We start from the raw sequence: 27,001 nt of genomic DNA on the forward strand, positions 1-27,001 counted from the left end.
GCTGGGGCATTATAGCATCCATATAAGCCTCTTTATATGAGAGCTACTGATTTGCTTTTATTTGTGGCTCTAAAAGGTGATTCCATGTGTTTGTTTTGACTGTTCTTGATGTATGTGTGGGTGAATAGTGAGGCCGTGAGATGGTATGGTCCCTGAATACCTTAGCCACCTGTGATGGTGAACCCCCAGCCCTGTAAGACTCAAAGCCCAGTTTTATGTGACCAACGATAACACCAGCAGCCTGCATGGCTTTCTGCAACCCTGCCTCTATCCAGGAGGAAGAGGGGCCTGGCCGGTGCTGAGGCTAGGCTACAGGCAGCAGTTTGGGGTCCTGGCAGTTAACCAGAGAGATACTGCTTTGGTACCAAGGTACCAGTGGTAACTGGGGGCTGAAGATGTGCTGGACCCCAGATGTGGGCATACATCTGTGTTGTGATCATCACCTGCCACCCCTGAGTTCTGCAGCTCTGTATCCTGGGTTGCTGTGGCTCTTCTCTATGGCTGAGTTCTGTTGGTATTCTAACATTCTAATATGGAAGTGAGTTTTCTACTTTATGCACCTGGGTCTTAATTGTAATTCACTTTTGTGCCCAAATGCAGACACACACTCCCACCATCCTCAGTGCCTGCCATGTTGGAGCTGTGATGTACACAGGGCTCTGTGGTCCTGTCTTGCCTCTGAATGATCTTGATCTGTGTATAATAAATTCCATGTGCATATTATATTTGTTCATGTGTTTGTGGAAGAAACAGCTTTGTGTCTTCTGTGTTCCCACTTTAAATTTTTAAAGAGTGCTTTTAACCCTTGAAAACAAAAATCGTCTTGTTTTGTATGTAAGACCCATTGGGTTTTGTTTTTGTTTTTCTAATGAATAAACCAAGTACTATCCACAAATTAGTTTGTCCTTTGTTTGGGACACCTGGCCTGGGTGGCGTGATGACATCACCACCAAAGGAAAGGAGCTTAGACCTGCAACACAGTCCCATCCCTGCTCCCCACCTGTGGACAGCACTGGGCCAGCCTCCTGAACCCAGGAGCAGTATTGCTTTCCTTCCAAGTTTGCTGTGTTGTGTGCAACAAAAACTTCTCCCAATTCTGGGAAGGGCAGCACTCTTGGGCTGAAGGCTGTGCCATCTATCAGCTAGGGCCAGCAAGTCCCACATGTACACTCATGTCCTAGTTTCTTGTCCTGTCTCTGTGACAATACACTCTTGACAACATGATAGAATGCTCTTGGCAAAAACTACTTCAGTGTTGATTTTGATACAGTCCATCACTACAGGAAAGGCCAGATGGGAAGAGTTTAAAGTAGCTGGTGACATCACACCCACAGTCAGGAAATGGACAAATGTCCCTGTGGTGGCACTGGTGGCTTTGTGAGAAGTCTGATATGGCCAGCTTGCTCTGCCTCGTTAAGTGTTACCTCGGTACCAGTCCAAAAGGAGGACCTTGCAGATGCCCGGGAGATATCAGGTCCTTGATATTGAATTCCTAGTCTCGAGAACCCTGATCCAAATAAACCTCCCTTCTATATACATTACAAGCCTAAGATAATTTGTTATACCGACAGGAAATAAAGTAAGACTGTCAGGTGGACCACATGAGAAGTATTTGGGCTTTTTGTCTTTCCAGACACTTCTATTTAACATGTGGTGTCTACCTTTGTATTCTCATCAGCTCTCCCAGGAAAAGCATTTTATTGGACATGGCCAATTAAAGCAATTCAGTGCCCAACTGCAGTGCCAGAATGAAACCCACACAGCCTGCAGGCAGGCTTGGTCCCTCTGCCAAACCACGTTTTTTTTTGGTTTGGCAGCTGACAATTCTGGCCCAGGCCCTGTATTACCCCTGGGCTTAGAAGAGGGGACTGTCCACCTCACAGGTTTTCTCAGAAGTGCCGATTACTGAGACAAATCCGCCCCATCACATACATGGCAGGACCAGAGCTTAGTTCTCCCCAGCGTGGCACTGTCCACCTGCTCTTCAGGGTGGCTGCTGTGAAGGCCTTCCCTCTTTGCAGCACTTGGTTGGTGGGGCTTTTTCCTTTCAACAGAAGGCAGAGGGGCTCTGAGGATGTAGCGTGGCTGAATTTGATCCCCAGCACCACATAAACTAAGTGTGGTACTGTATGCCTCCTGATGTCATCCCAGCATCAGGAGGTGGGAAAAGAGATGTTTAAGACCATCCTCAGTTATGTGGAATGGGGAGAGGCTAGGCACAAGGCAGGTGGCATTTAGGAATATTTTTAATGATTTTCAGCAAGACGTGGTGGCTCACACCTTTAATCCCAGCACTCGGGAGGCAGAGTCAGGTGATCTCTGTAAATTCAAGGCCAGACCTGTTTACACAGTTCCAGGACAGCTAGAGCTACATAGTGAGACCCTGTCTCAACAAGCCACAGGTTGATTAATTCAGGGGCTGAAGAGATAGATGGCTCAGCAGTTAAGAGCAATACTGCTTTTGTTGAGGACCCAGGTTCAGTTCCCAACACCTAAATCAGATGGCTCTCAGCCTCCTGTAACTCTAGCCGCAGGGTCTCCTCTTCCATGCTCTTCAGGCACCTGCACTCATGTGACACATAACAAACCCATAAAGGCACAGACTTCTACACAAATAAGTTAAATTTTTTTGTTTATGTTGTGATAGTTATTCTTAGCTGACAACTTGATTACATCTGGAATGAACTACAATCCAGAAATGGAGGGCACACATGTGAGAGATTATTTTTGCTCAGTTTAAAGTGGGGGAATCCACTTCTAGTCTGGACCTTTGAAATAGGAAGACACACATCTTTGATCAGGATCTTGAGGGGGGAGACCCACTGTTAATCTGGGCCACACCTTCTACTGGAAGCCTATATATGGACACGGAAGAAGGAAGCTTTTGCTCTTTGCCTGCTTGCCATCAACTTGCTAACAAGTCCATTTCTTCACTGGCATTGGAGCTACTTCTTCAGGGTTCCAGCATCTACAGAAGACCAGCTGAGACACCCAGCTGAGTAACTACTAGATTCTTGACCTTTCTCTTCACAGCTAGCCATTGTTGGATTAGCTGGACCACAGCCTGTAAATCATTCAAAAAAAAAAAAAAACCATATATATATATATATATATATATATATATATATATATATATATTCCTTAAGTTCTGTGACTGAATCCTGACTAACACATATATGTATAGGTGTTTTGTCTGCATGTATGTGTGTACACCACATGGTGCCCTCATAGAGCCTAGAGCTGGAGTTACTGACAATTGTGACTCACCATGTGGGTGTGCTGGGAATTGAACCATGTCTTCTGAAAGAGTAGCCAGTTCCCTTAGCTACTGAGATATCTCTCCAGACCCTAAATAAAAAATAATTTCTTTTTTGAGACAGGGTCTATCTATGTAGCCCTGACTATCCTAGAACCAGTTACACAAACCAAGCTAGCCTCAAACTCACAGAAATCTGCCAGCCTCTGTCTCCCCAGTGCTGGGATTAAAGGTGTGTGCCACCACTGCTGATAGCCCTAAATAAAGCTTACAAAATGCCATATGCAATGGTGCACACCTTTAGTCCCAGCACTTGGGAAACAGAGGCAGGTGGATCTATGTGTGTTTGAGGACAGCCTGGTCTACAGAGTGAGTTCCAGGACAACCAGGACTACACAGAGAAACCGTGTCTTGAAACAACAACAAAAAACCCTTTACAGTTGGACACCCAGCCTGCTGGCTATCCACCACAGAAGAGCAGTCTGTAGATTCATGCTTCAGCCTGGGTTCATAGCCTTTTAATTAAACCAATCGATTTTTTCTAGAAAGCATCCCCACTCCAAATGAGACATTAAGACTGTTGCCAAATGTTTACTTTGTACATTAGTAATACTGAAGGGGAAAAAAAACAGTGCATTTAATTTCTGTGAACAAAGCATTAATGACATCATGTAAAGATTTTCTTTCTGATCTCAACATCCACCCCCTCTCCAAACAATCAGGTCAAGTGGAGGTGCCATACATCCTTAATCCCAGCACTTGGGAGGCAGAGGCAGGGGGGATCTCTGTGAGTTCAAAGTCAGCCTGGTCTAGAGATGGCTCAGAGGTTAAGAGCACTGGCTGCTCTTTCAGAGGTCCTAAGTTCAATTCCCAGCAACCACATGGTTGCTCACAGACATCTGTAATGAGACCTGGTGCCTTCTTCTGGCCTTCATGGATACATGCAGACAGAACACTGTATACTTAATAAATAAATCTTTTTAAAAAATCAGAAGTAGAGATAGCTGAGTGGATAAAGTATAGTTTGGAGTCAGGCACAGGGACATGCATCTATAACCCTAGCACTAAAGGACAGAGAGGCCAGCTGATCCCCAGGGTTCACTGGCCACTCAATCTAACCAAAACATCAGGCTCCAGGTTCAGGGAGGGACCCTGTCCCAAAACACATAGTGGGGAGCAATAAAGGAAGGCATCTGATGCCAACCTCTGGCCTACACACATACACATACACACGAGCACATATACATTAAAAAAACAGTGATCTGGATAAACAAGATGGCTAGCAGAGTAAGGTACTTGCTGCCAAGCCTGGCCTCCCCTCCCCCACAGAGAGAGAGAGCAAAAAGAAAGGAAAATGACAGCTGGAGAGGTGGCTCAGTGGCTAAGAGCACATATTACTCTTATAAATGACCCAAGTTCAGGTCTCAGTACTGAGATGAGATACAGTTCACATCTCCTATAACTCCAGGAAACCTGACATCCTCTCCTGGACACACACACACACACACACACACACACACACACACACACACACACACACACACACACACAAAAAAAAAAACTAAAAATCTTAATCTTAAATAAAACAAAATTATCATAGAGAGCCTTTTGTAAACCTGAGTATTTCCAATCTAGGTCAGACCTGGATGGTACCTGAATGGAAAACCTCTAACTTCCACAGTTATCAACAAAGATTGTCATTGTCAACCTTGGTGCATGGCTTATGTCCCTCCCTGAGCCTACCACCAGCTGGAGCACCCCCACACTCTCTGGGGACCTTCTAGGGCCTGTGCCTAGCATGGTCACACACATGGCAATAGCTCTCAAGTAAAGACATTTGTGGCACTCCCTGGCATACTCTACCTTTCAGACCAAGATTTGGGTTCCAAGATGTTCAGTTCCCTGTTACTCCAGGACAAATATGAGACAAGTCTGTAGCAACTTTTTTAATAGAAAACCCAGCCATCAGCATCTTTCCTTCATAAAATACAGAAAGAAAGATATCATGGCCCTATTTGCATATTTCTCTCCTCCTGGAAGGAAAAGTGTTTCTGAGAAGGCAGTGAGATCTGTGCCTTTAGAACTGGGCACTTGTCAAGGATTGGGACAGCAATGCTCCCTACAACAGCACTGAGTTGGGAGACACCCCTCCCCTTGGGGGGGGGCAAGCACCCAGCTCCCTTAGTCACAGATGGATGGCCTGTTAACATTGTAACTGGGGTGAAAATTAAGGCGGTCACAGTGGGTGATGTAATTGTCAGGGCCTGTCACTAGGCTCTTCTCCAAGCCGACATTAAAAGTATTATTCCGGAACATTCCAGAAGCTGAAAGTTGTCTGGAGAACTTATTTGAAGATGGATAAAATACTTTCTGGAAGTGAAAAGAAACAAGAGGATTAATGGTATGTGACAATACTCAAGCAGCCAGACTGGTATTTTAGAAGAAGAGTAAGAATTTGTAAGAAAATACAACCTCTGTTGCTAGGAAGCACAGAAACCAGAGTGGGCAAGATGGCCTATTCTGCTCCAACCATCCCAATTTGTGCTTAATATGTCTAATATAATTAACAGTGCCTAGTTTCCACACTGCATGGACATCAAGGGAAGTTACAGGATTACTTGTGTGCAACACCTCCACACCTAGGTGTTACAACAAGCATTTACCTGGGGTCAGGCCAGAGCACCATCCCCCTACACACACACACACACACACACACACACAAAGGTCTACTCCTGCCAACCATGCCACACTGGGCAAGTCCCCAGGCCTCTGAACCCTCCAGTTTTTTCTTCTGTGAGTGTAGTTACCTTGCAACACTGTATCTAACAAATACTTAAAACTAACTTAGGAAGAGAAAAAGTTAGAGGGCATAATGGCCCATACCTTTAATCTCAACATTTGAGGCAGATCTCTGTGAGTTTGAGGCCAGTCTGGTTTATATATAGAGTTCCAGAACAGTCATGACTTCATGACTATATAGAGAGACCCTGTCTCAAAATGAGAGAAGAGAGTAGTGGCATCTTGCTTTGCCAATGAATTTGAGGTGGTGGCCACATCTTAGGGGCATGACTTCAGGTGTAGATGTCACCCTTATAAGGAATGGGAGAGGCTGGCTCACTCTCTTAGGTTGTGGTGAGAGCACAGAGACCACATCTTCTGGAGCAGGAAGGCCACAACAGTTATTTACCATTATCTGTGTAAGTGATTCCCTAATAAATACCTGTTTATCGTTTACCTTGAGTCTTGTGGACTCATTAAAACCCCGCCTTCAATGAGAGAGAGAGACAGAGACAGAGACAGAGACCTGCTGACATAGAGAAGGAGAGAGAGAGAGAGAATATATCTGGGCCTCACTCCTGGAGTTTCAGCAGTCCCATGCTTTGGACCTCAGCTGAGGTGCTAGGTGGCAGTGATCAGAGCAAACTTGAGTTGGGAGCTATGAGGAAGAGTGAAGAGAGGACTGGCTGGATGCCAGGATATCTCTCAAGGGTGACCACCAAAGCCCTGAAAACTCCCATAAAGTCCCACATCACAGGAGCACATACTAGCAACCCTGCCTTTAATACACAGACTTTGAGGTCACTCCTCCAAGGCATAGCAGTGGTGTCTGACCTGGCTGTAAGCCAAAATCCTCTGGCAAGGGTTTTAAAGACTCCAGAGCATGCACCATGGACCCAGTGTGTGGGAGGGGGCTGCTCTGAAGAGGCACAGGGCTCTCAGTTCTTTCTGAGAATGTGGTGAGGCCACTGTGAGTACAGGAACTTTGGTGAGAATCAGCCTGGCTAGACAGGCTCATTACATGATAGGGAGATGTCTGACATGTGCAAACTAACCTCCACCATGTAAAGAAAAATTATTTCAGAGCATTTCCATCTCTCTCTCTCTCTCTCTCTCTCTCTCTCTCTCTCTCTCTCTCTCTGTCTGTCTCTCTCTGTCTCTCTCTCTTCCTCCCTTTTCCTTCCTTTTTTTTTTTTTTTTTTTTTTCCGAGACAATATTTCTTTGTGTAGCCCTGGCTGTCCTGGAACTAGCTCTGTAGACCAGGCTGGCCTCAAACTCACAGAAATCCACCTGTCTCTGCCTCCAGAGTTCTGGGATTAAAGTCATGCACCACCACTGCCTGGCTCAGAGCACTTTTCAAAAGGCAAGTTTGAGATTCCCAGGAAAACTGAACATAAAATAGTGTCCAGATTCCATTGTAATGTACACAGCTCCCCCAGAGTTAGCACAGTGCATTGCAGGTGCGATGCATCTGAGCCGATACTGCTACTTGGCTGTTCACTAACAGCACCATGTGCTCAGGGGCTCCCTCTTGGCCCTCCAAGTACCTTTTGACAAGTGTATAAGGACAGATATCTACCGCTGCAGTATCATGAGAATATTACTAAGAGATGCTCACAGAGTGCAATGTAGTCAGACAGGAAGCTGAACAGCCAACCCAACAATAGGACAGTAAGAAGCAGGGACTAGCCACCTCCTAACCTGCCCGCTAGCCTCAGCTTGTGGCCCATGGCCTGATAACCTGAGTGTAAAATGCCTCTGTTGACCTTTTATAAAGGCAGAAGCAGAAACCGAGGCTGGTAGAACACTATGGCTATATTAGCAAAGCCCCAACCCTTCACAAAACAGGGTGTGGTAGATGCTCTTTAACCCAGCACTTGGGAGACAGAGGCAAGAAATTCAGGAGTTCAAAGCCATCTTCAGCTACCTGGTGAAGTCAAAACAATCTGGGGCTAAATTGAGACTCTGTCTCAAAGAAAAAGATAAAGGCAAGTATTGCCAGCCTTGATGACTTGAGTTGGGTCTCCAGGACTCATATGGTGAAAGAACTAATTTCTACAAGTTGTCCTCTGACCTACATACATGTGCTGTGGTGCACCCACACCAAAGACAAATAGAATGCAATTTATGACCACAGAAGTAGCCAGGAGTGGTGGTGAATGCCTTCAATCCCAGCACTTGGGAGGCAGAGACAAGTGATCTCTGTATGAGACCAGCCTGGTCTACAAAGCAAGTTCTAGGACAGGCAAGGCTTCATAGAGAAACCCTATGTCAAAAAAAAAAAAAAAAAAAACAAAACAAAAAAAAAAAAAAACAAACCAAATAAGCAAATAAAACAGAATGCAGAAGCACCAGTCAGTACCCATCCATGTACTTGCTTCCCACACAAACACCTTTTCTCTGATTCTGGAACACTGACTCCAGAACATCTTTTAAAGTAGTCTCTTCACGGGAGTTCTGTCTCTCAGAACTATGACACAACTAAATGATCAATCAAAAACGGCAACTGTTTGGGAAAATGACCCCCAACATCCTCCTTCCAAAGAGGGAGCCCCGTGATCGGCACATGCTCACTGACTCCTTTAGTGCTCCCCCTGGATCTGAATGACTTCAATCACAATGGCATCATCTTGCAACCTTAGCTCTGACCAGGGCTGCACTCCAAAGCTCAGTTGCACATCTCACTGCACAAAACTAATTCCAGGGGACACTTGGCTTCCTTGATTTGATGTAAAGGTGCATGTGCACATGTGAAGAAGTGCATGCCTGTCTGAAGGTGTGAATGACTATAGTGCAGAAGGACAATGCAGAAGCAAGCATACTTGGACTTTTCTCTTCATAAAACATATTTTGCTTCTAAGTGTATTCAGTCTTCTCTCTGCCCTGCCCTGCCCCATTCTAACGTGACTTGAGGTGCCTCATATTTATAATGGGACTCCTCACAACTCTGTTCTTCTAGATAGTTCCTCAGCCGGACATGTCTGGCATGCACCTACCGGCATCTCATGCACTGTGGGTGCTCTGCTCCCATAGGTTTGGTTACTGGTCCTGTACATGGAGACAGCCTCATTGGTCCTGCAGAAGAGAGATACACACTGTTTCCCACTCAGTCTAATCCACACAGGTCATAACCTGGTAGAATGTGATTGATAGAGCTTTTTTATTCATGTCCCCAGACGGCAATAACATGCCAGCAGGGCTCCCACTGTGGCCACTCATTCCCAGCAGGCCTGCCTCCCTGGCCTCCTCCGCTAGCCATGGCCAGTGATCCTTCCTAGGTAAACCCCTACAGAGCACCCAGCCAACAAATGCTGGAGGGGGGGGCGCTCAGTGGGACATTGGCACAGATTGTCTCTGCCAGGTATGTAGCTACCTGGGAAAACAGCATCTCAGCTCCGACCCTGTTACCCAGCTAATCCTCCACTTCTGGGCCCCAGCCCTTACAGAGGCCAAGCTTCTGACAGGTGGATCAGAGGAAGGAAATCTGGTTTGTGAAGCTGTGGTCTGTGATACAGAGGCTACTGTCAGGACACCACTCTACTTCTCACTCGGAGGCCTAAGCAAGCTGTCCTCTTACTTGTGGGGAGGGGTTGGTAGTATGCGTGCACATGCTTCACAGAAGTCAAGAAGGCTGCTATCATTTACAAGGGAACTACGCTGCCCTGTAAAACACACACACAACCTTACTAGCACACACACTTACTCTCATGGTTGCTCAGACAGCAGGTCCACGACCCTGACAATAATGGTGGCGCAAAGAACTCTGGCTTTTTTTTGACCTCAGCGATCAGGCACTTTGGACTTTTCACACACATGCCCCAAGCTAGGGGCCACCTGCAGTACCCTGCTTCCTGGAGGAGGTAACATCAGTTTTTCTCACCTGTAGCCTCGAAACCACCCCGGGTTGTTGAACCTGACTGGGAGCTGCTCGCTCACGCAGTAGTAGTCGCTCGTCTTCTCTGGGGCAGGCTTAGCCTTGGGTTCCACCGGCTCCGTGCACTCTTGGGGATTTTCTTCAGACATTTGACCTCCACAGGAAAGTAGCCCCCGGACTACTAAGTAGTCAAGACCGCGGCTGCCGCGGCAGGGCGTCTTGTTGCTAGGCAGCAATGTTGCCTGATCGGGAGGAGGGGCGGTCCTTTGTAGGCTGCTTGCCACTGGAGCTATAAGCAAGTCTAGAATCTTCCAGAGGGCGAATAACAAAGGGGACAGTGAGGAGTTCTAAACTAGGACTGTCGCGCTAAGGAATCCTAAGCTTTCAGACTTCAGTCCCTCTGGGAGTTACGCTGGCCTTTTTCTGGGACTATTGGGAACATCCTGGTATCATCCCAAAAGGCAAAAAGAAGCAGATCCTGGGCAAATGAAATCTTAGAACCTGGGACTTGACTAGCAAACACACAGGAATTAGGTTTCTATTTTCTACCTAAGCAAGCACTCACTGGTCTGCAGTTTACTATTCTTGCCAGGACTTCTCCTTAGCCTCTGTTACCCCATGCCCCATGATTCAGCCTAATTTAGAACCGAGATGTTGCTAAATTTAGGAATTCCTCCCAGATCAAATACCATTTAAATAAATAAACAAACAAACAAATAAAAAGATCTTGTGAGCTGTGCACATATTGATGACTTGCTAGTGCAATGCCAGGAAGCAGATCTCTGAGTTTGAGGCCAGACTGATCTACATAGAGAGTTCTAGGTCAGCCAAGGGTATGTAGTGAGACCTTGTCTCAATAATAATAATAATAATAATAATAACAACAACAATTTAAAACAAACAATAAAAGTCACTCGGGGCATAGTGTGGTGGTCCACACCAATAATTCCAGCACATGGAAACAGAGATAGGCAGATCTCTGTGAGTGCCAGACCAGTCAGGGAAACTTTGGTTCATTGTTGTCTTCATTCTTTAAAGTAATTTGGGGCCCAGCAGGTAAGGACATTTATTGTTCTTACAGAGGACCTGGGTTCAACTCCCAGCACCTATAAGGTGACTCAAAAACATCTTTAACTCCAGTTACTGGGGATCAATCTCCACAGGCATCGGGCACTCACAGGGGTGCATATACATACACATAGGCAAAATACTCATACATAACATATACATATAAACAAATTTTAAAGAAAAAAAAAACAATTAAAAACCAAACAATATGCCAGGCAGTGGTGGTGCATGCCTTTAATCATAGTACCCGGGAGCCAGAGGCAGGTGGATCACCGGTTCTGAGAAGACGCTATGATTTTACCGGGAGGAACGAGTTGTAGATGAGAATCCCCTCGTCCTGGTTCAGTACCTCCCACCTACCAGCCCGGCTCATATCGCCTGCCACAGCACAGACTCTCCCTGGCGGAACCCTTCCTATATGGTCGGGTGCAGCAGGAACCGGCGGCGGTCCTCCGAGCCTGCAGGCGGCGGTGCGGCTCCCCGCGCTCGGCGGAGGAGGTGCTCTGCCCGGCAGGAAGTGTCTCTGCGACACCTCTGTCCACGCGCCAGCCATGGCGCCCGCTCCGGCCGTCCTGACCCGGCTGCTGTATGCAGGTGAGCGCGGAGGCCCCCGAGACGGGAGGGACCCTGGGATCCGAGAGAGGAGAACAGAGACGTGCACAGAGCGCGGCCCCACCTGCTCTCTTCCCGCAGGTGTGTGGCGCTTGCCAGGTTTCCTGCAGAAGGCGACCCCGGGCCCGGCGGGGCTGAATGCTAGGATGGTGACGGGAGCCCAAGTCCCCGTGATCAGCGAGCCCCAGCATAGCGATGGTAAAGGCCAGCGTCTGGAGCTGGACGGAGGCGCGGAATCGTGGAGAGGTTATCTTTGCGGGATCCCCGAACTAACCCTGTGCTAATCTCACTAAGTGGGGTGGGAGTCTCCCTCCCCTTGTCCTAGTAGCTCCCGAGACCAGCGAAGGCCAGTTTGGGATCCGTCCACTTTGCTGGTCTCCTTGCGCGCCATTTGAGGAGCCAGAAGTTGAGGAGGCCCCTGTCTCTTTCTCTATTACTATGGAGACTAAGGGGAGAGGAGTGACCAGGCTTTCCCCACACAGAGGTCACCTCAGACCTTGGCTCTAGTCCTTTGGCGCCGTAAAGAATGCCCCCTTTGTCTTCCAGATCTTTCCTAACATTTCTCCTGCTCGGCCTTGAGGTCCCCACTCCCAGGAGTGGTTGGTGGTGGTGTGCCACGGTGTCTTCTCTTCTTCCCTTTTCAGATCTCCAGAGCAGGGTCTTGGATGTACCACTGCAGCATTCGGACTTCTTCAATGTCAAGGAACTGTTTTCTGTGAAGACCCTCTTCGAGGCTCGAGTACACCTGGGCCATAAAGCGGGTTGCCGGCATAGGTAGCTGCCGTAGGCAGTGTGGGCAGAGCGGTGGGATCAGGTCAAGGTTGGAAGTGGGGGCTGATGGGAACGAACATAACAACAACATCAAGGGCAGTGAGTGCTGGTGTTGATGCTGTTCATAAACATGGTGAAAACTGAGGGTCACTACAGGCTGGGGACCCCAGTGGAGAGGTCCTGCTGTATAGAACTGAAGGGGCCATAGAGAGCAATACTAGGCAGAGTGCCTTGTGTGAGTTCATGGTTAATGTCCATGGGGGGACAGGTTGGGCCACACACCTGATGCTAGCTGCTCCACTCCAAAGCACTGTGTCCCATCCGGTCATTTCACTAGACAAGGGGTGGTAGGAAGCAGGTGAAGTAAATAGCGCTTCCCAGCTTCCCAGCCTGGAGTGCCCTCATTCAAATTGCTGATGGGGGTCTGTGGAAGGGGAAAGGTAGCTCTGTGAACAGTGTTCCATTCTACTTGGGGTTTTTTTGGCAGGTTTATGGAGCCTTACATCTTTGGTAACCGCCTGGGCCAAGACATCATCGACCTGGAGCAGACAGCCTTGAATCTACAGCTGGCCTTGAACTTCACCGCTCATGTGGCCTACCGCAAAGGCATCATCCTGTTTGTGAGCAGGAACCGGCAGTTCTCTCATTTGATTGAGAATACAGCCCAGGACTGCGGAGAGTACGCTCACACCCGCTACTTCAAGGGTGGTTTGCTGACTAATGCACACCTCCTCTTTGGGCCCACAGTCCGCCTGCCAGACCTCATCATCTTCATGCACACGCTCAACAATGTCTTTGAACCCCACGTGGCTGTGAGGGATGCTGCCAAGATGAACATTCCCACAGTGGGCGTTGTGGACACCAACTGCAACCCTTGCCTCATCACTTACCCTATCCCTGCTAACGATGACTCACCCCAAGCTATACATCTCTTCTGCAAGCTCTTCCGGACAGCCATCAAACGGGCCAAGGAGAAGAGGAGGCAGATGGAGGCACTGCATCGGCTTCAGAGTTCCCAGGGGTCTGAGGGCAGTGGGACATCTTCTGTACCTGATAAAAGCCATTCCCCATGACAGGAATACCTGCTCCCATACTAGATAGCCAAGCCTGCTCTGAGCAGGAAGCTCCTTGCCCAGTCTTGGCCTATACCCACATTCCCCATCCTCAGTATCAGAGTCCTGTATTCCCGAGATCTGGCTACCCCAGAGTCCAATCATCCTGAATTAAACCTTGTCCGCCTCCACAGCCAGGTGTCCTCTGGCATCCATTAAGACTTAGCCAGACAAGTGGAAGTCACTGTTTCTCTTGTCAAGTCCTTGCTTCCACTTTAGAAGTAGGTCTATATCAGGAGGGTTCCATTTGGTTTCTCTTTTCGATTACAATTAATACTTCTGTTCTGCAAAGGAGGTTCTAAGTAAGAAAAACGGATGTCCCTCAGGGCCCCCAATAGTTGCCTCTACACCTAAAACCAGTCTTAAAGGCTAACTAAGCAGGCTCCTAGAGAGGTAGAAAGGTGCACTATACTACTATGAGTTTACTAATTCATTCAAGCAGTCTGGGGAATATGTCTCGGAATGGATTTTAAGGGTGTGGTATAATGATGGAAGGAACATAAAATTGAATCAGGCTGTGTTTATTGATATGGGCCTTCTGAGTGGAAATCTAGGTTTAATATGGAAACTTGCACAGTTTTAAAAGGTGTTAAAAGTTTGCTTGAAAGGTTGGCTGAAGAATTTGTCAAAAGATGACCTATTGTTGGGAGCACAAAGGTCTTGTGTCTACAGATCACTGGGGAAACCAGAAATGTTCATCACACAGAGTTGTCTGCAAAGGAGGGAATGAATACCTGTTTTCCACTCAGAAGGCTGGGAGTGGATAGTGTTATAATTACCTGGTGACCTTTGCTATGTGTAGAGCCAGACACAAACCCCCCAGAATGTTTATCCCAGACTCTCCCTCCCTAGACCTTTACTTTTAGCTTTTTTTTTTTTTTTTTTTTCAAGACAGTTTCTCTGTGTAGACCAGCTGGCCTCAAACTTACTGAGAACTACCTTGCCTTTCATAGAACTAAAGGCGTGTGCCACCATTGCCCAGATAGCTTTGTTTACCAGTCATTAAAACCCATCCTTAGGTGAGATGTCAGATATTTTATAGCCTGCTGACCTTCATGCTGTCTAGGTCAGAGACCACTCAATATTCCAGGCTCTTAAACTACAGAACCCATCTTCATGGTCACATGTACTTTGAGCTGAGTTTAGATATAAATATGCCTCCGTGTGCACCAGGGATTATATTACACCAGGAAGCCTTTTTCCAAAATTGTACTGTTTAAATATGCTTACAATAAACTGCCTGGTGTCAGACTCTAGAACTTTGAACCAGCACCAACTAAGTCAGGCTGAACTGCATTTTCTTTGAAGGTTTATTTCCCTGCAGGCTATTACCCCAACAGCATCCTGAAAAGGAGTTGGAGATGCCTGATATCCCTTGGTTTGGTGTCGGCAAAGGGACTTTAAGGTTCAGGGAAGTTGCAGTGCTGGAAGTGTGTATGCTGTCTGAAACCTACTCCTCCAAAATGAGAAGTTCCAGAAGAAAAATGGTGAGGGGGTACCAGAACATTTGAAGAGCTTTGTTATCTCGCTTTTCCTTGTGCAAGACCTTAGGGTTGGATACACTGATGCTCATTTGGAATAATTAAATGCAATGGGTTTGCCAGGTGGCCTGTCTTTAATCCCAGCACTTGGGAGGCAGATGCAGGCAGATCTGTGAGTTCCAGGCCAGCCTGAGTTCCAGAACTGGCTCCATAGCTACTGAGAAACCTACTCAAACCAAAAAGAAAAGAACTCAACAGGTTTAATTGGGCCTGGGAGTATCATGAGCCAGGTGGCAGCACTTAATCACCAAAGACCAGGTGAGGGTAGTTATGGTAATGAGTAACAGACAAAACAATGTCTAACCTGTTTGAATGGCCTGGCCTGTATAGTCAGCACAAGCCATGTGAGTTTTATGATGGCATGGTTTGTATGGATCTCTGGTACTAGCTAATCAATATTGGTGCTTCCAAGCATTGAATAGATAACCCTACTGAATTTTTGGTTGATTCACATAATTGTAGAAATTCTCAAGTGAAAGAAAGGCTACATTGGATCTTGGCAAAAGGGATTCTTGGCCAATGAACCAATTTCCAGATTTGAGCCAGTTTGGAGAACCAGAATGAAGGAATGGCCATGTTCTCTGGAAGAAGGACCTTGATAAAATATCTAAACATTTTACTGTTAGCCTTTCCCCAGAGGGTACTACAGCCTCTGATAAGAGTAACTACACTGGGGGAAGAAAACAATCAGACTTTCCAGGGTCTATTGGAAACTGGTTTTGAGTTGACACTAATTCCAGGAGATTCCAAGTTAAAGTAGGAGCTCATGAAGGTCAGGTGATTAATGGGGTTTTGGCTGAAGTCCCACTCATAGACCCAATGGGTCCCTAAATGTCTCCTGTAGTTACTTCTCCAGTTCCAGAATGTATAACTGGGATAGATTATAAACTTCGACGCAAGTAGAATTCTCACATTGGTTCCCTGACTTGTGGACTGTGGGCTATTATGGTTGGAAAGGCTAAATGGAAGCCTTTAGCTTTGTCTCTGCCAAAGAAAATAGTGAATCAAAAACAGTAACACATCCCTGGAGGAATTGCAGAAATTGATGCCACCATCAAAGACTTGAAAGATGCAGGCAGTGGTGGTGGTTCCCACCACATCTCCCTTTAACTCTATCTGGCTACTGCAGAGGACTGATGGATTGTGAAGAGTGACAGTTAACTATTGAAAACTCAATCGAATAACTCTTTAAATTTCCAGTTGCTGTACCAGATGAGGTGTCCTTATCTGAGCAAATTAACATATATCCCAGTACATGGTATGCAGCAGCTACTAACCTAGCAAATGCCTTTTTCTCAGTACCTGACCATAAGGACTGCCAGAAGCAATTTGCTTTCAGTTAGCAAGGCCAGCAGTGAGCCTTTACAATTTTACCTCAAGGATATATTAATTCTCCAGCCCTGTGCCATAACTTAATTAAAAGGGATTTGTTTTTTGTTTTCCAAGATAAGATTTCTTTGTGTAGCCCTGGCTATTCTGGAACTTGCTCTGTAGAGCAGGCTGGCCTTGAACTCACAGAGATCTGCCTGCTTCTTCCCTAGTGCTGGGATTAAAGGTGTGCACCACCACTGCCCAGCCTAAAAGGGATCTTGGTCATTGTCTCCTCTACAAAATATCACATTGGTCCACTATATTGATGACATGCTAACTGAACCAAGCAAGCCAGAGGTAGCAACCATTTTGGACTCATTGGTGTCACATATGCACATCAGAGAATGGGAAATAAATTCAACAAAAATTCAAGAGTCTACCTCTGGGAAGTTCTTAGAGGAGTTCAGTGGTGGGGCACATGCAGAGATATTCCTTCTAAAGTAAAGAATAAGTTATTGCACCTGGCCCCTCCCATCACCCAGAAAGAAGTTTATGCCTATTTGGATCCCTATAATGCATCCCTTCTTGGGTATGTTGTTCTGGCCCATATACCAAGTGACTTGGGGAAGCTGTTAGTTTTGTGTGGGGCCTGGAACCAGGAAGGCTCTTCAACAGCTCCAGGCTGCTGAGCAAGCTTGTTCTATCACTTGGACCATTTGATCCAGCAGACCTGATGGTAGCTGAGGTGTCAGTGGATATAGGAATGCTGTTTGGAGCCTTTGGCAGACCCCTATAGGTGAATCACAAAAGACCATTCTGATTTTGAAGCATGGCTCTACCATCATCTGCCGACAACTTCTTCCATTGAAAGACAACTCTAGTCTGCAATTGGGCCTTAGTGGAAACTGAATGTGGTGGTTTGAATGAAAATGGCCCTAGCTCATAGGGAGTGGCACTATTGGAAGGTGAGCCTTTGTTGGAGTAGATGTAGTTTTGTTGGAGGAGGTATGTCACTAGGCTTTAAAATCTCAGAATGAAGCCACCATGACAACGATGGCCTAAACTTCTGAAACTGTAAGCCAGCCTCAATTAAATGTTTTCCTTTATAAGAGTTGCCATGGTCATGGTGTCTTTTCACAGCAATAAAACCCTAACCAAGACATTCCTTTGAAAGACAGCTCTTAGTCTGCTGACAGGCCTTAGTGGAACTGAACATTAGACAATGGACCACCAAGTTGCCATTCAACCTGAGTCCCATCATGAACTGAGTGTTATCTAGCTCACCAAGTAGGATTGCACAGCAGCAACTTATCATCAAATGAAAGTGATATATGTGTGTGTGTGTGTGTGTGTGTATGTGTATATATGTGTGTGTATGTATGTGTATCTATGTATCTACTCCCATTACAATACTGTCTACTGCCAAGCATGCACCTATAGCCTCATGGGGTGAAGAAGTGAAGATGAGGGCCTGGTTTACTGATAGTTCTGTACTTTATTCAAGCACCACCCAGAAATAGACAGCTGAAGTATTACAACCCCTTTCTGGGACAACCCTGAAAGACACCAGTGAAAGGAAATCTTCATAATGGGCAGAACTTTGGGCAGTACACATGGCCATACATTTTGTTTGAAAGGGGAAATGGCCAGGGTATGGTTGTTCACCAATTCACGGGGCTGTAGCCAATGAGCTGATTGGATGGTCAGGGACTGGGAAAGAACATGATTGGAAAATTGATGAGAAAGACATCTGGAGAAGTATGTGGATAGATCTCTCCAAATGGACGAAGGATGTGAAGGTACTTGTGTCCCATGTAAAGGTTTACCAAAAGGTGACTTCAGCTGAGGAGGAGTTGAGTGATGAAGTAGATAGGATGACCTGTTCTGTGGAGAGTTAGCCTCTTCCCCAGCCATTCCTGCCATGGCCCAATAGGCCCAAGAACAACGTGACATGGTGGCAGAGGTGGGGGTTATGCACGGGCTCAACAACATGGACTTCACTCACCAAGGCTGACCTGGCTACAGCTCCTGCTGAGTGCCAGATTTGCCAACAGCAGATGCCAACACTGAGTGACAGATATGCCATCATTACCCAGGGCTAGCAACCTGGTGGCAGCGTAACTACACTGGACCACTTCCTCCATGGAAAGAATAATACTTTGTCCTTACCAGAGTGGATACGTATTTTGGTTATGGATGTGCCTTTCCTATACATAATGCTTCTGCCAAAACCACCATCCATGAACTACACAATGCCTGATCCACCTATGTGGTATTCCCCACAGTATTGCTTCTGACCAGGGAACTCACTTCACAGTCAGAGAAGGGAAACAATGCATGGAATCCACTGGTCTTACCATGTTCCCCACCATTCTGAAGCAGCTGGTATGAGAGAAAGGTGGCCTTTTAAAGACACAGTTATATGATGGGCAGTGGTATGTACGCCTTTGATCCCAGCACTTGGGAGGCAGAGGCAGGTGGATCTCTGTGAGTTTGAGGCCAGCCTACTCTACAAAGCCACACAGAGAAACCCTGTCTCAAAAACAAAACAAAACAAAAGACACAGTTACAGAGCCAATTACATGACAGCAGCCTCGAGGGCTGGGGCAGAGTTCTATGGAAGGAGGTACATGCTTTGAATCACCATCCAAAATATGATGCAGTTTCTTTTATAGCCAGTATCTACTGGTCCAGGAACCAAGGGGTGGAAAAGGGAATAGTTCCACATTCTCACCCCTAGTGACCCACTAGGATCATTTTTACTTCCTGTTCCACCACCTGAAATTCTGCTGGTCTAGAAGTTTTAGTTCCAAAGCTGGGTGGTGGCGGCAGATGCCTTTAATCCCAGCACTCAGTAGGCAGAGACAGGCAGATCTTTGTGAGTTCGAGGCCAGCCTGGTCTACAGAGTGAGTGCCAGGACAGGCTCCAAAGCTATACAGAGGAACCTTGCTTCGAACTCCCCCCACCAAAAACAAACAAACAAAACAACAAGTTTTAGTTCCAGAGAGTGTGGTGCTCCTGCCAGAAGACACTATAAACATTCCATTGAACTAGAAGCTCAGACTGACCCCTGTCGGATGTTCTGTTGCGTGAGACATTCAAAGAAGGGGAGTTACCCCAGAATGCAATTTTAGGCTCTCTGGAAGTAGGGAGAAACAGTGCCTGTGAGCTGAACCTCAAACCTCCTTTCGGAAGCATAATTATTGATTGTACACAAAGGCTGTTTGGGGCACAACAAGCCCCTCATACCAAAGCCCTTTTGATCTCTTCTATATGTTCTTGGAAGGAAAGCAACATACCCTGCAACCTTTAGTCCTTACTGGGTCCTGTCTGCAGTACCCAATAATGCAAGACCTCCAAGTGTGCTGGATAGTCTTGTGACCAAAGTTATGCAACATATGGAAATCCCCATCAGAAAAAACAACCCTAAATCATAGGAAACAATACTATTACCTACTATTTCTTCAAGGTCTAGGTACCGTCAACAAATACTAATACATTGCACTGTTACCATAGATACAGTGAGAAATAATTGTTACATTCTAAATGTTTACACTAGATACAATGATTCTACTACATTCCCACTACAGACCCCTAGCCACTTTGAGCTACTGTGGTCATATCTTGTTTATATTTTAACAAATAAAGCTTATCTGAAGATCAGAGGACAGAGCAAGCCAATAGCTAACCATAGAGGTCTGGAGATCTATGAACCTCCAGGAAGTGAGATGGCTGGGCAGAGACAGGAAGTGGTAAGGCAGGAGGAGACAGGAACTCAGTCTCTTTTTGGCTGGGAAGTTGAGTAGGTAAAGTAGTGTGAAGAGGGAGAGAGAGAGAGCCAACTGCATGAAAAAATGCACATGGGATTGTGCAGAAGAAGCTTGTGTGACAGAAGCTGCCTGAAGGCAGAGCCTGTCTGTGGCAGGTAAGTCCTGTGTTGTTTGGTGCCCAGGTGCTTCTGGAGTTTGGGTGGAAGCTGGAGACTGTTTTAGAGAGGCTACAACAGGAAAATTCCAAACTTGCCCAGAGCCTTGGGGAAATAAGAAAAGAAAACCTAGCCAGGCAGGGCAGTGACTCCTGTGAGAGCCCCGTGTGCAGCTCTGACCTGTACTGCAAAGCCACAGGCAAGTGGCTTTTTCATGAATTTATGCCCGTTGGGTACTGTTATGTAACACAAGCTCTAATAGGTCTTAATAATAAAAGTGTAGAGTCAGATATTGGGTGGTGAAAACTGAAAGACCAGAGAAGCAGAGCAACCAACCACTACAGCCCTTACCTCTATGAAGTGAAAAGAGAGTGAGTTCCTGTCTCATCGTGCCTATATTCCTATCTTGGCCCAGCCATTTCACTTCTTGTCTGTCTATACAGACCTCCAGACATCTATGGTTAGCTAGTGGCTATCTCTGCCCTTTGATCTTCAGGCAAGCTTTATTTGTTAGAGTACAAACAAGATATCACCACAAGCTACTAAAGCCAACAGGCTAAGAAAATCATAACAGTGTTAGGAGGTGTGATTGATCCAGATTATCATGAGGATATCAGATTGTCTGGGATGTAGGAGATTCTTTAGAGTATCTCTTGGTGCTACCATGTTCTGTGATTAAAGTCAATGGGAAACTAGAACAACCTCAGGAGTGAAAGTATGGGTTACTCCTCTAGGAAAAGAGCCAAGGCATGCTAAGGTTCTTGTCAAGGGTGAAGGAAATACAGAATAGGTAGCAGAGGGAGGTAGTTAAAAATACCAGCTAAGGCCATGTGACCAGAAACTAGAAATATAATTAACATGAGTGTTCCTGTTGTATTTTGTTAAGAATATATTTTTAAAGATATTTGTATTTTCCTTCTTTGATATCTTTATCATATAATGTAACATCAATTAAAGGAATATCAGTGATTAATGTAGGTTAAAAAGAGCCAAGGAAAGAACATCCTGCTCCTGACTTGACCCCAAGACCAGGGTTGAATCCAACCTAACCCTGAGCACAGAATCCCACCAATCCCTGAGATCCCTGAGCATGAAATCCCACCAATCCCTGAGTTTGCCCCAGAATCAGGATATAAAAACCCACCAATCTCAAGCCTCTCTGGAAAAGTTCTACCCCCATCCCAAAAAACTCTACAGAAGCTCTGTGCCCTATTCAGTTTGCTGCTGCCTCTCACTCCCAGGCAGCCACCCTCCTGGGATTTTATTTCCCAATCAATCTCTTGAGTGAGGTTTGTTGTACAGTGTGACCCTTTTGCCTGAGTGGAGCCTAGCTGTAACAACTTGTGCCAGAAAAGGAGCCAGAGAAGAACTGTAATATAACACTTTCACTGGGGGACTTACCTACCCCTAGAGGTGCAATGTTTTTGCACTACAGGGGACCTAAGTAGAGCTGTAACTCTTTCTTACTGAGGAAACTTACCCCTAGCAGAGCCTAGCTCTAATGACCATGACGCTGAAGCTTGAATAGGAGAAGCGATCTCCAAAGATTTGAGAAGGTATCAAGATTACAGAGGTCTTAACTGTGGTAGAATAGAACATCTAAGAAGAAATTGTAGGGAAGCATTCCTAGAAATAACATTCCTTCTAGGAATGAATCAAACAGAAGGCCTCAACCTTCTAGATTATGTAGAAGATGTGGCAAAGGCCGACCAGCACTAGACCAATGAATGTAAATCGACTAGAGACAATCAAGGAAACTCTTTACAATAGGGAAATTCCTTGGGGGGGCTCTCAAAGGTCCCCATGTCAAAAGTGGTTTGGACATTCCCAGTCACTGTGAAGGACAATCCTCCCCAGAATAATTAGAAAAATACAATGTCTATTGTGTAAAAAAAAAAAAAAAAAAAAAAAAAAATCATACCACTCTGGATGACAGATTAGCTATGGAAGATGAATCAATTGTAAATGGAGGAAACAAAAATGTATATTTTGGAAAACTTCTATAAATGATCAAAGGCCTAAATGAAGGGCATGACTAAATAACCAGTTGATTGAGGGGATCCTTGATACAGGTACTGATGAGACCATTATAACTCAAAAATCTTGGCCTCCAAGATGGCCCCTGGAAAAGGCAAGTGTCCAATTCTTAAGGATTGGAACCCTATCTCGGATAAAACAGAGTAAAAGATGGGTTGAATGTATAGGACCAGAAGGACAGAGAGGAAGGTTGAGACCATATGTAGCTGATATAGCAATAAATTTATGGGGTCGTGATCTATTGTAGTAATGGAATACACAGATTAACATTCCTCCAGCATTAGATATGAACCATAAATGAACTCATGGTTGTAGAAAAAAATTAAAATTTTAAAGTCCTATACCAGACAGACACCAAAATCCCGGCTGTACAAAAACAGAATACAAGTGCTAAACTAACAGAGGAACCAAAAGCCCTACCCTTCAAGTGGCTAACAAATGAAGCTGTTGGGTAGGGCAATGGCCTATGACATCTGAGAAGCTAGAGACTCTAGAAAAGCTGGTTCAGGAACAGCTAAATGCTGGACAAATTGAAGAATCTACCAGCCCTTGGAATTCTCCTGTATTTGTTATCAGAAAGAAACGTGGAAAATGGAGAATGTTTACAGACCTGAGAGCCATCAATAAAGTAATCCAGCCAATGGGCTTTCTACAGCCTGGAATGCCCTTGCCTTCTCTGATACCTAAAGAATGGCCTATTACAGTTATTGATTTAAAATATTGCTTCTTCACTATAACTTTACAAAAAAAAGATAAAGAAAAATTTGCCTTCATGGTACCTGATTACAATAATTCTCAGCCAGTCAAGAGATATCAATGGAAGGTTTTACCACAGGGAATGTTAAATAGCTCCACCCTGAGCCAATATTTTGTGCAAAAACCTTTGGAAACAGTTTTCACAATCTGTAATTTACCATTACATGGCATTTAAATGTTTTAATATTAGTACTCAGTTGACATGAGACACTATTGCTCCTGAAAGCACCGAGATCCGAGCTATTCCCAAGAGTATGTTGGGCACTGAAGTCACTCCTTCTAAAGTCCATCCTCTCCTTGGCTAATGGCTTTTTGGGCCAAGACCTACCCCAACCTCAGCCACTACTTTGGACATGCTGTCCTACTGTGCTTGCAGGAAACAAACATAGAAAGACTGATGAACCTTGCCAAGTCAGAGTAAGATAGCCTTTCTACTTCCCTTCTTCTGTATTGGTCTGTCAGATACTCTAGGCCTTAGCCAAAACTGGTTGCCCCAATGTTGTTGTGTGACTGTAGGTGACTGTCCAGGTAGCCTGCTGTTTCTGTCTTCTCTGCACCTTTTGGAAGATGCCCGCCTGCACTTCCTGCCTACCCTAGTATTGTTATCTTCCTTCTCAGGTCTATGATGAGGTTGAAGATTAGACTGTCACAATTATTGTTCTCTCTTCCTAGATAGAAATATTAGGTACAAAACTTAAACAACTCTATAGTAATCTCTGTTATACCTTCACCCCAGGACTGGATATGTAGTTCTTGCCATTTGCTCTTGTTACCTCACTAGCAATAGGCCTTAAGTGTGTATGTTCTTAATTTTTCTTTTCCTGGAGCATATTTGATATTACTGTTTTTGTAGTTTTGTGTCCTGACTGGTGGAGCATCTAAGAAACCGGGGAACACCTAAGAAAGAATGAAGGATAAGGGATATGAAGAATGACAGCAAGACAGTATTCTGATCAAGCTGACAAATTTTATTTTCTCAGGGGAGGCTTACATAGGGCCATAGGTAGGATGTGAGCAGGGTTTGCATGTAGGCAAGATAAAAGGGTCAGTAAAAGGAATGCTCTGAACTAATCTTTAACTGGCTGTAAAACTGTAGCAGGAGGAATATCCTGAGCTATTCTTTAACTGGTTGTAAAACTGCAAGCCTATATCTAGGAATGCTCTGCTAAACATTCTGCTTATTTCTTAAGAGGCAGTAATTTACTCACAGAGGCCTGAGGTAGTGAGGATGGTGATGGTCCCCAACAGTTTTGTATCGAGCCTAAATCTTTTCTTTAGACTAAAAGGGGAATTGTAGTGAGATATCCACCCTTCCTGCACCTGTTGCACTGACCATGCCCATTGGGGGCATGGGGACAGGTGTAGGCATGACCCGAGGGGGACTAGGTCTGGGATCCCGGACCCCAGCTGGCTCTCTTACTTTCTGGTTGGAGACAGAGAGCATCCGGAGGCATCCTTGGAACAGGAACCTATGGCGGTCATCTGTTTCTGGTATAAGTGATTTCTTCCTGAATAAACATCCATCAGACAGTATTTTGCCCTAGAATCTTATTTCCCATGCTTTAACTTTGCTAGACCTGATCAGAGCTGTAACACTTCTCCAGAGCAGAGCTGTAACAATTTCTTTGGGGGGAACCCTCCTCTGCTGTAGCAGAAGTATTACACTTACATTGGGGAACTTTTCCAAGAACAAAGCTGTAAACTGCTATGCTTACAGTGACTTTGTGGTATTCCTTGGCTCCCACTGCTAGGATACCTTTTTATCTGAAACACAGTTGTCATATTTAAGTTTTGAGATACAAAAGAAAGGACATTGCTGCCTATTCAAAATTTTTGTTGTTGTTTTCTTTCTGTCTTTTTTTTTTTTGGTTTTTTTGTTTTGTTTTGTTTTTGAGACAGGATCTCTCTGGGTAGCCCTGGCTGTACTGGAACTCATGATGTAGACCAGGCTGGTTTCAAACTCAGAGATTCTGGGCACAACAGAAAACACAAATGCATCTACACAGATGAAACTTTCCGAACAACCAGAATAAGGATTCAGGCATTAATGGGGAATGTTCTTCTGTGTATATGTTTATCTATTGGTTGATGAATAAAACACTGATTGACCAGGCAGGAAGATAGGTAGGACTAGAAGACAAGGAGGATTCTGGGAAGTGTTAGCAGAGAGAAGTTGTCATGTGATCCCAGGAAGTGATGTAGCTGTGCAGAAACTGCCACTAGCTAACCATAGAGCTTGGAGGTCTGTACAGATAGGCAGGAAGTGACATAGCTGAGCAGAATCAGTATATAAGCAAGGACAAACAGCAAATTGCTCTCTTCTCTGTGGAGATGCTGAGTAAGTAAAGATATAGGACTCCAGAGGAGTAAGAGTTTCCTGGACTTTTCTCTGGTAAGATAAGACCACATGGAAATACTTAGATTATTAGAAATGGATTAATAATTTAGACAGAGCTAGCCAATAAGAAGCCGTAGCCAGTGGCCTACAGTTTCATAATTAATATAGCATCTGTGTGATCATTTGGGGCTGACCCGGTGACAGGCCTAGCTGGGCCAGAAAAACTCATGTTACAAGGCATTATGCTGACCCTGCCCCCTAACAACTGGCATTCAGGCAGATTCTTAGACAGCTTGAAGGCCCTGTGTTTCGTGGCTGCGTAAGGACTTTATACATGTGCAAGCTTTCCCTTTTAAGCAAGTACCTCCTACGTGCTCACCCCTTCTTTCTTTTCTTCCTTCTTTCCCCTTCTTCTCCCTCTCCCTCCCCTTCCATCTCTGTTCCCAGTTGGCCAACACCTACCCACCCCTTTGCTTCCTTTCCCCAATAAATTCCATGTGGGTTTTGTTGAGTTTTGTGGTTCGTGTTTCATCGCAGCAGCTGAGCAAAACAATCAGGGCTAGGAAGGCAGGCAATGTCTTGCTCTTGTCCTGGATGGGAGTGAAAGGGTTTTGTTGGATGATGAGTGAAGGATTACGTTTGGCTAGAGGGGTTCTAACTTAGCTAGGAGGCATCTAGTCCAGTCACATTAGGATGAAATTTTTTCCTTAATAGGGAAGACTGGCTTCTTACACTCTTGGATTCCTTCTTCCTCTCTTCTGAACCACCACTTATATAAGGCTTAAGAGATTCATCTTCTATACTTAATTTTTCCCTTCCTTCTCTATGTTACAGAAAAGAAGGATATGCCCTTGGGGTCCTGGGTCATCAGCAGAGACCTTTATTTGGTCAGTTACATACTTATAGAAAAAATTAGAGCATACTATCCAAGGATGGGAACCTTGCCTGCATGCTGTGGCCACAGTTGAACTTCTATCCTCTCTCTCTCTCTCTTTTAAAGATTTATTTTTATTTTATGTGCATTGGTGGTTTTTTTTTTTTTTTTTTTTTTTTTTTGCCTGCGTGTATCTCTGTGTGAGGGTACCAGATTCCCTGGAACTGGAGTTACAGATAGTTGTGAGCAGCCATGTGGATGCTGGGAAATGAACTCAGGACTTCTGGAAGAGCAGCCAGTACTCTTAATCACTGAACCATCTCTTCTGCTCCACAGCTGAACTTCTATTCAAATAAAAAAGCTTAACCTTTGGGTCACCCACTGCTGTTTTCTCTTTTCACTGCCCATCCAATTTTCTAACATACAACAGTCTCCAAATATTACTCCCTTCCCGAGTTTTCTCTCTTTAGGTAGCACTGGTAGAGGATGACACCCTTACTTTTTAGCCATGCCCATGTCTCAACATTCCTTCCTTCCTTTCTTTTTTTTTTTTTTCTCTCTTTTTCTTTTCTTTTCTTTTTTTTTTTTTTTTTTTTTTTTTTTTTTGAGTTTGTGCTTGTTATGAGCAGTTTTCACACTAGCCTGGTCCCACAGCTGTGTCAGCTCCAAATAACACAGAGATACTGTATTAGATATAAAGCTGTTGGCCTGTTACTAGCATTTCTTATTGGCTAGCTCTGTCTTAA

At 45.2% G+C, this 27,001-nt stretch overlaps 2 protein-coding genes across 3 annotated transcripts; one reads left to right on the forward strand and one right to left on the reverse strand.

Annotated features, from left to right (window-relative positions):
• Window positions 1–5,437: 5,437 nt before the first annotated feature.
• Window positions 5,438–10,079, reverse strand: Pierce1 (piercer of microtubule wall 1). The gene is made up of 3 exons (XM_051184016.1): window positions 9,916–10,079; window positions 9,032–9,110; window positions 5,438–5,626 (listed from the first exon to the last, which is right to left on the reverse strand). The coding sequence occupies exons 1-3, from the start codon at window positions 10,056–10,058 to the stop codon at window positions 5,438–5,440; spliced, it is 411 nt and encodes a 136-aa protein (XP_051039973.1). The 5' UTR covers window positions 10,059–10,079.
• A 1,361-nt stretch (window positions 10,080–11,440) lies between these two features.
• On the forward strand, window positions 11,441–14,752 carry Mrps2 (mitochondrial ribosomal protein S2). 2 transcript variants are annotated; one of them, XM_051184971.1, is made up of 4 exons: window positions 11,441–11,571; window positions 11,671–11,835; window positions 12,234–12,363; window positions 12,848–14,752. In XM_051184971.1, the coding sequence occupies exons 1-4, from the start codon at window positions 11,529–11,531 to the stop codon at window positions 13,431–13,433; spliced, it is 924 nt and encodes a 307-aa protein (XP_051040928.1). In that variant the 5' UTR covers window positions 11,441–11,528; the 3' UTR covers window positions 13,434–14,752. The 2 variants fall into 2 exon arrangements, with proteins under 2 accessions (XP_051040928.1, XP_051040929.1); XM_051184972.1 differs by having other exon boundaries at window positions 11,671–11,787.
• Window positions 14,753–27,001: the final 12,249 nt, after the last annotated feature.

This window comes from Phodopus roborovskii, unplaced genomic scaffold, assembly GCF_943737965.1.
Source record: "Phodopus roborovskii unplaced genomic scaffold, PHOROB, whole genome shotgun sequence".
NCBI classification, from domain to species: Eukaryota; Metazoa; Chordata; class Mammalia; order Rodentia; family Cricetidae; genus Phodopus; species Phodopus roborovskii.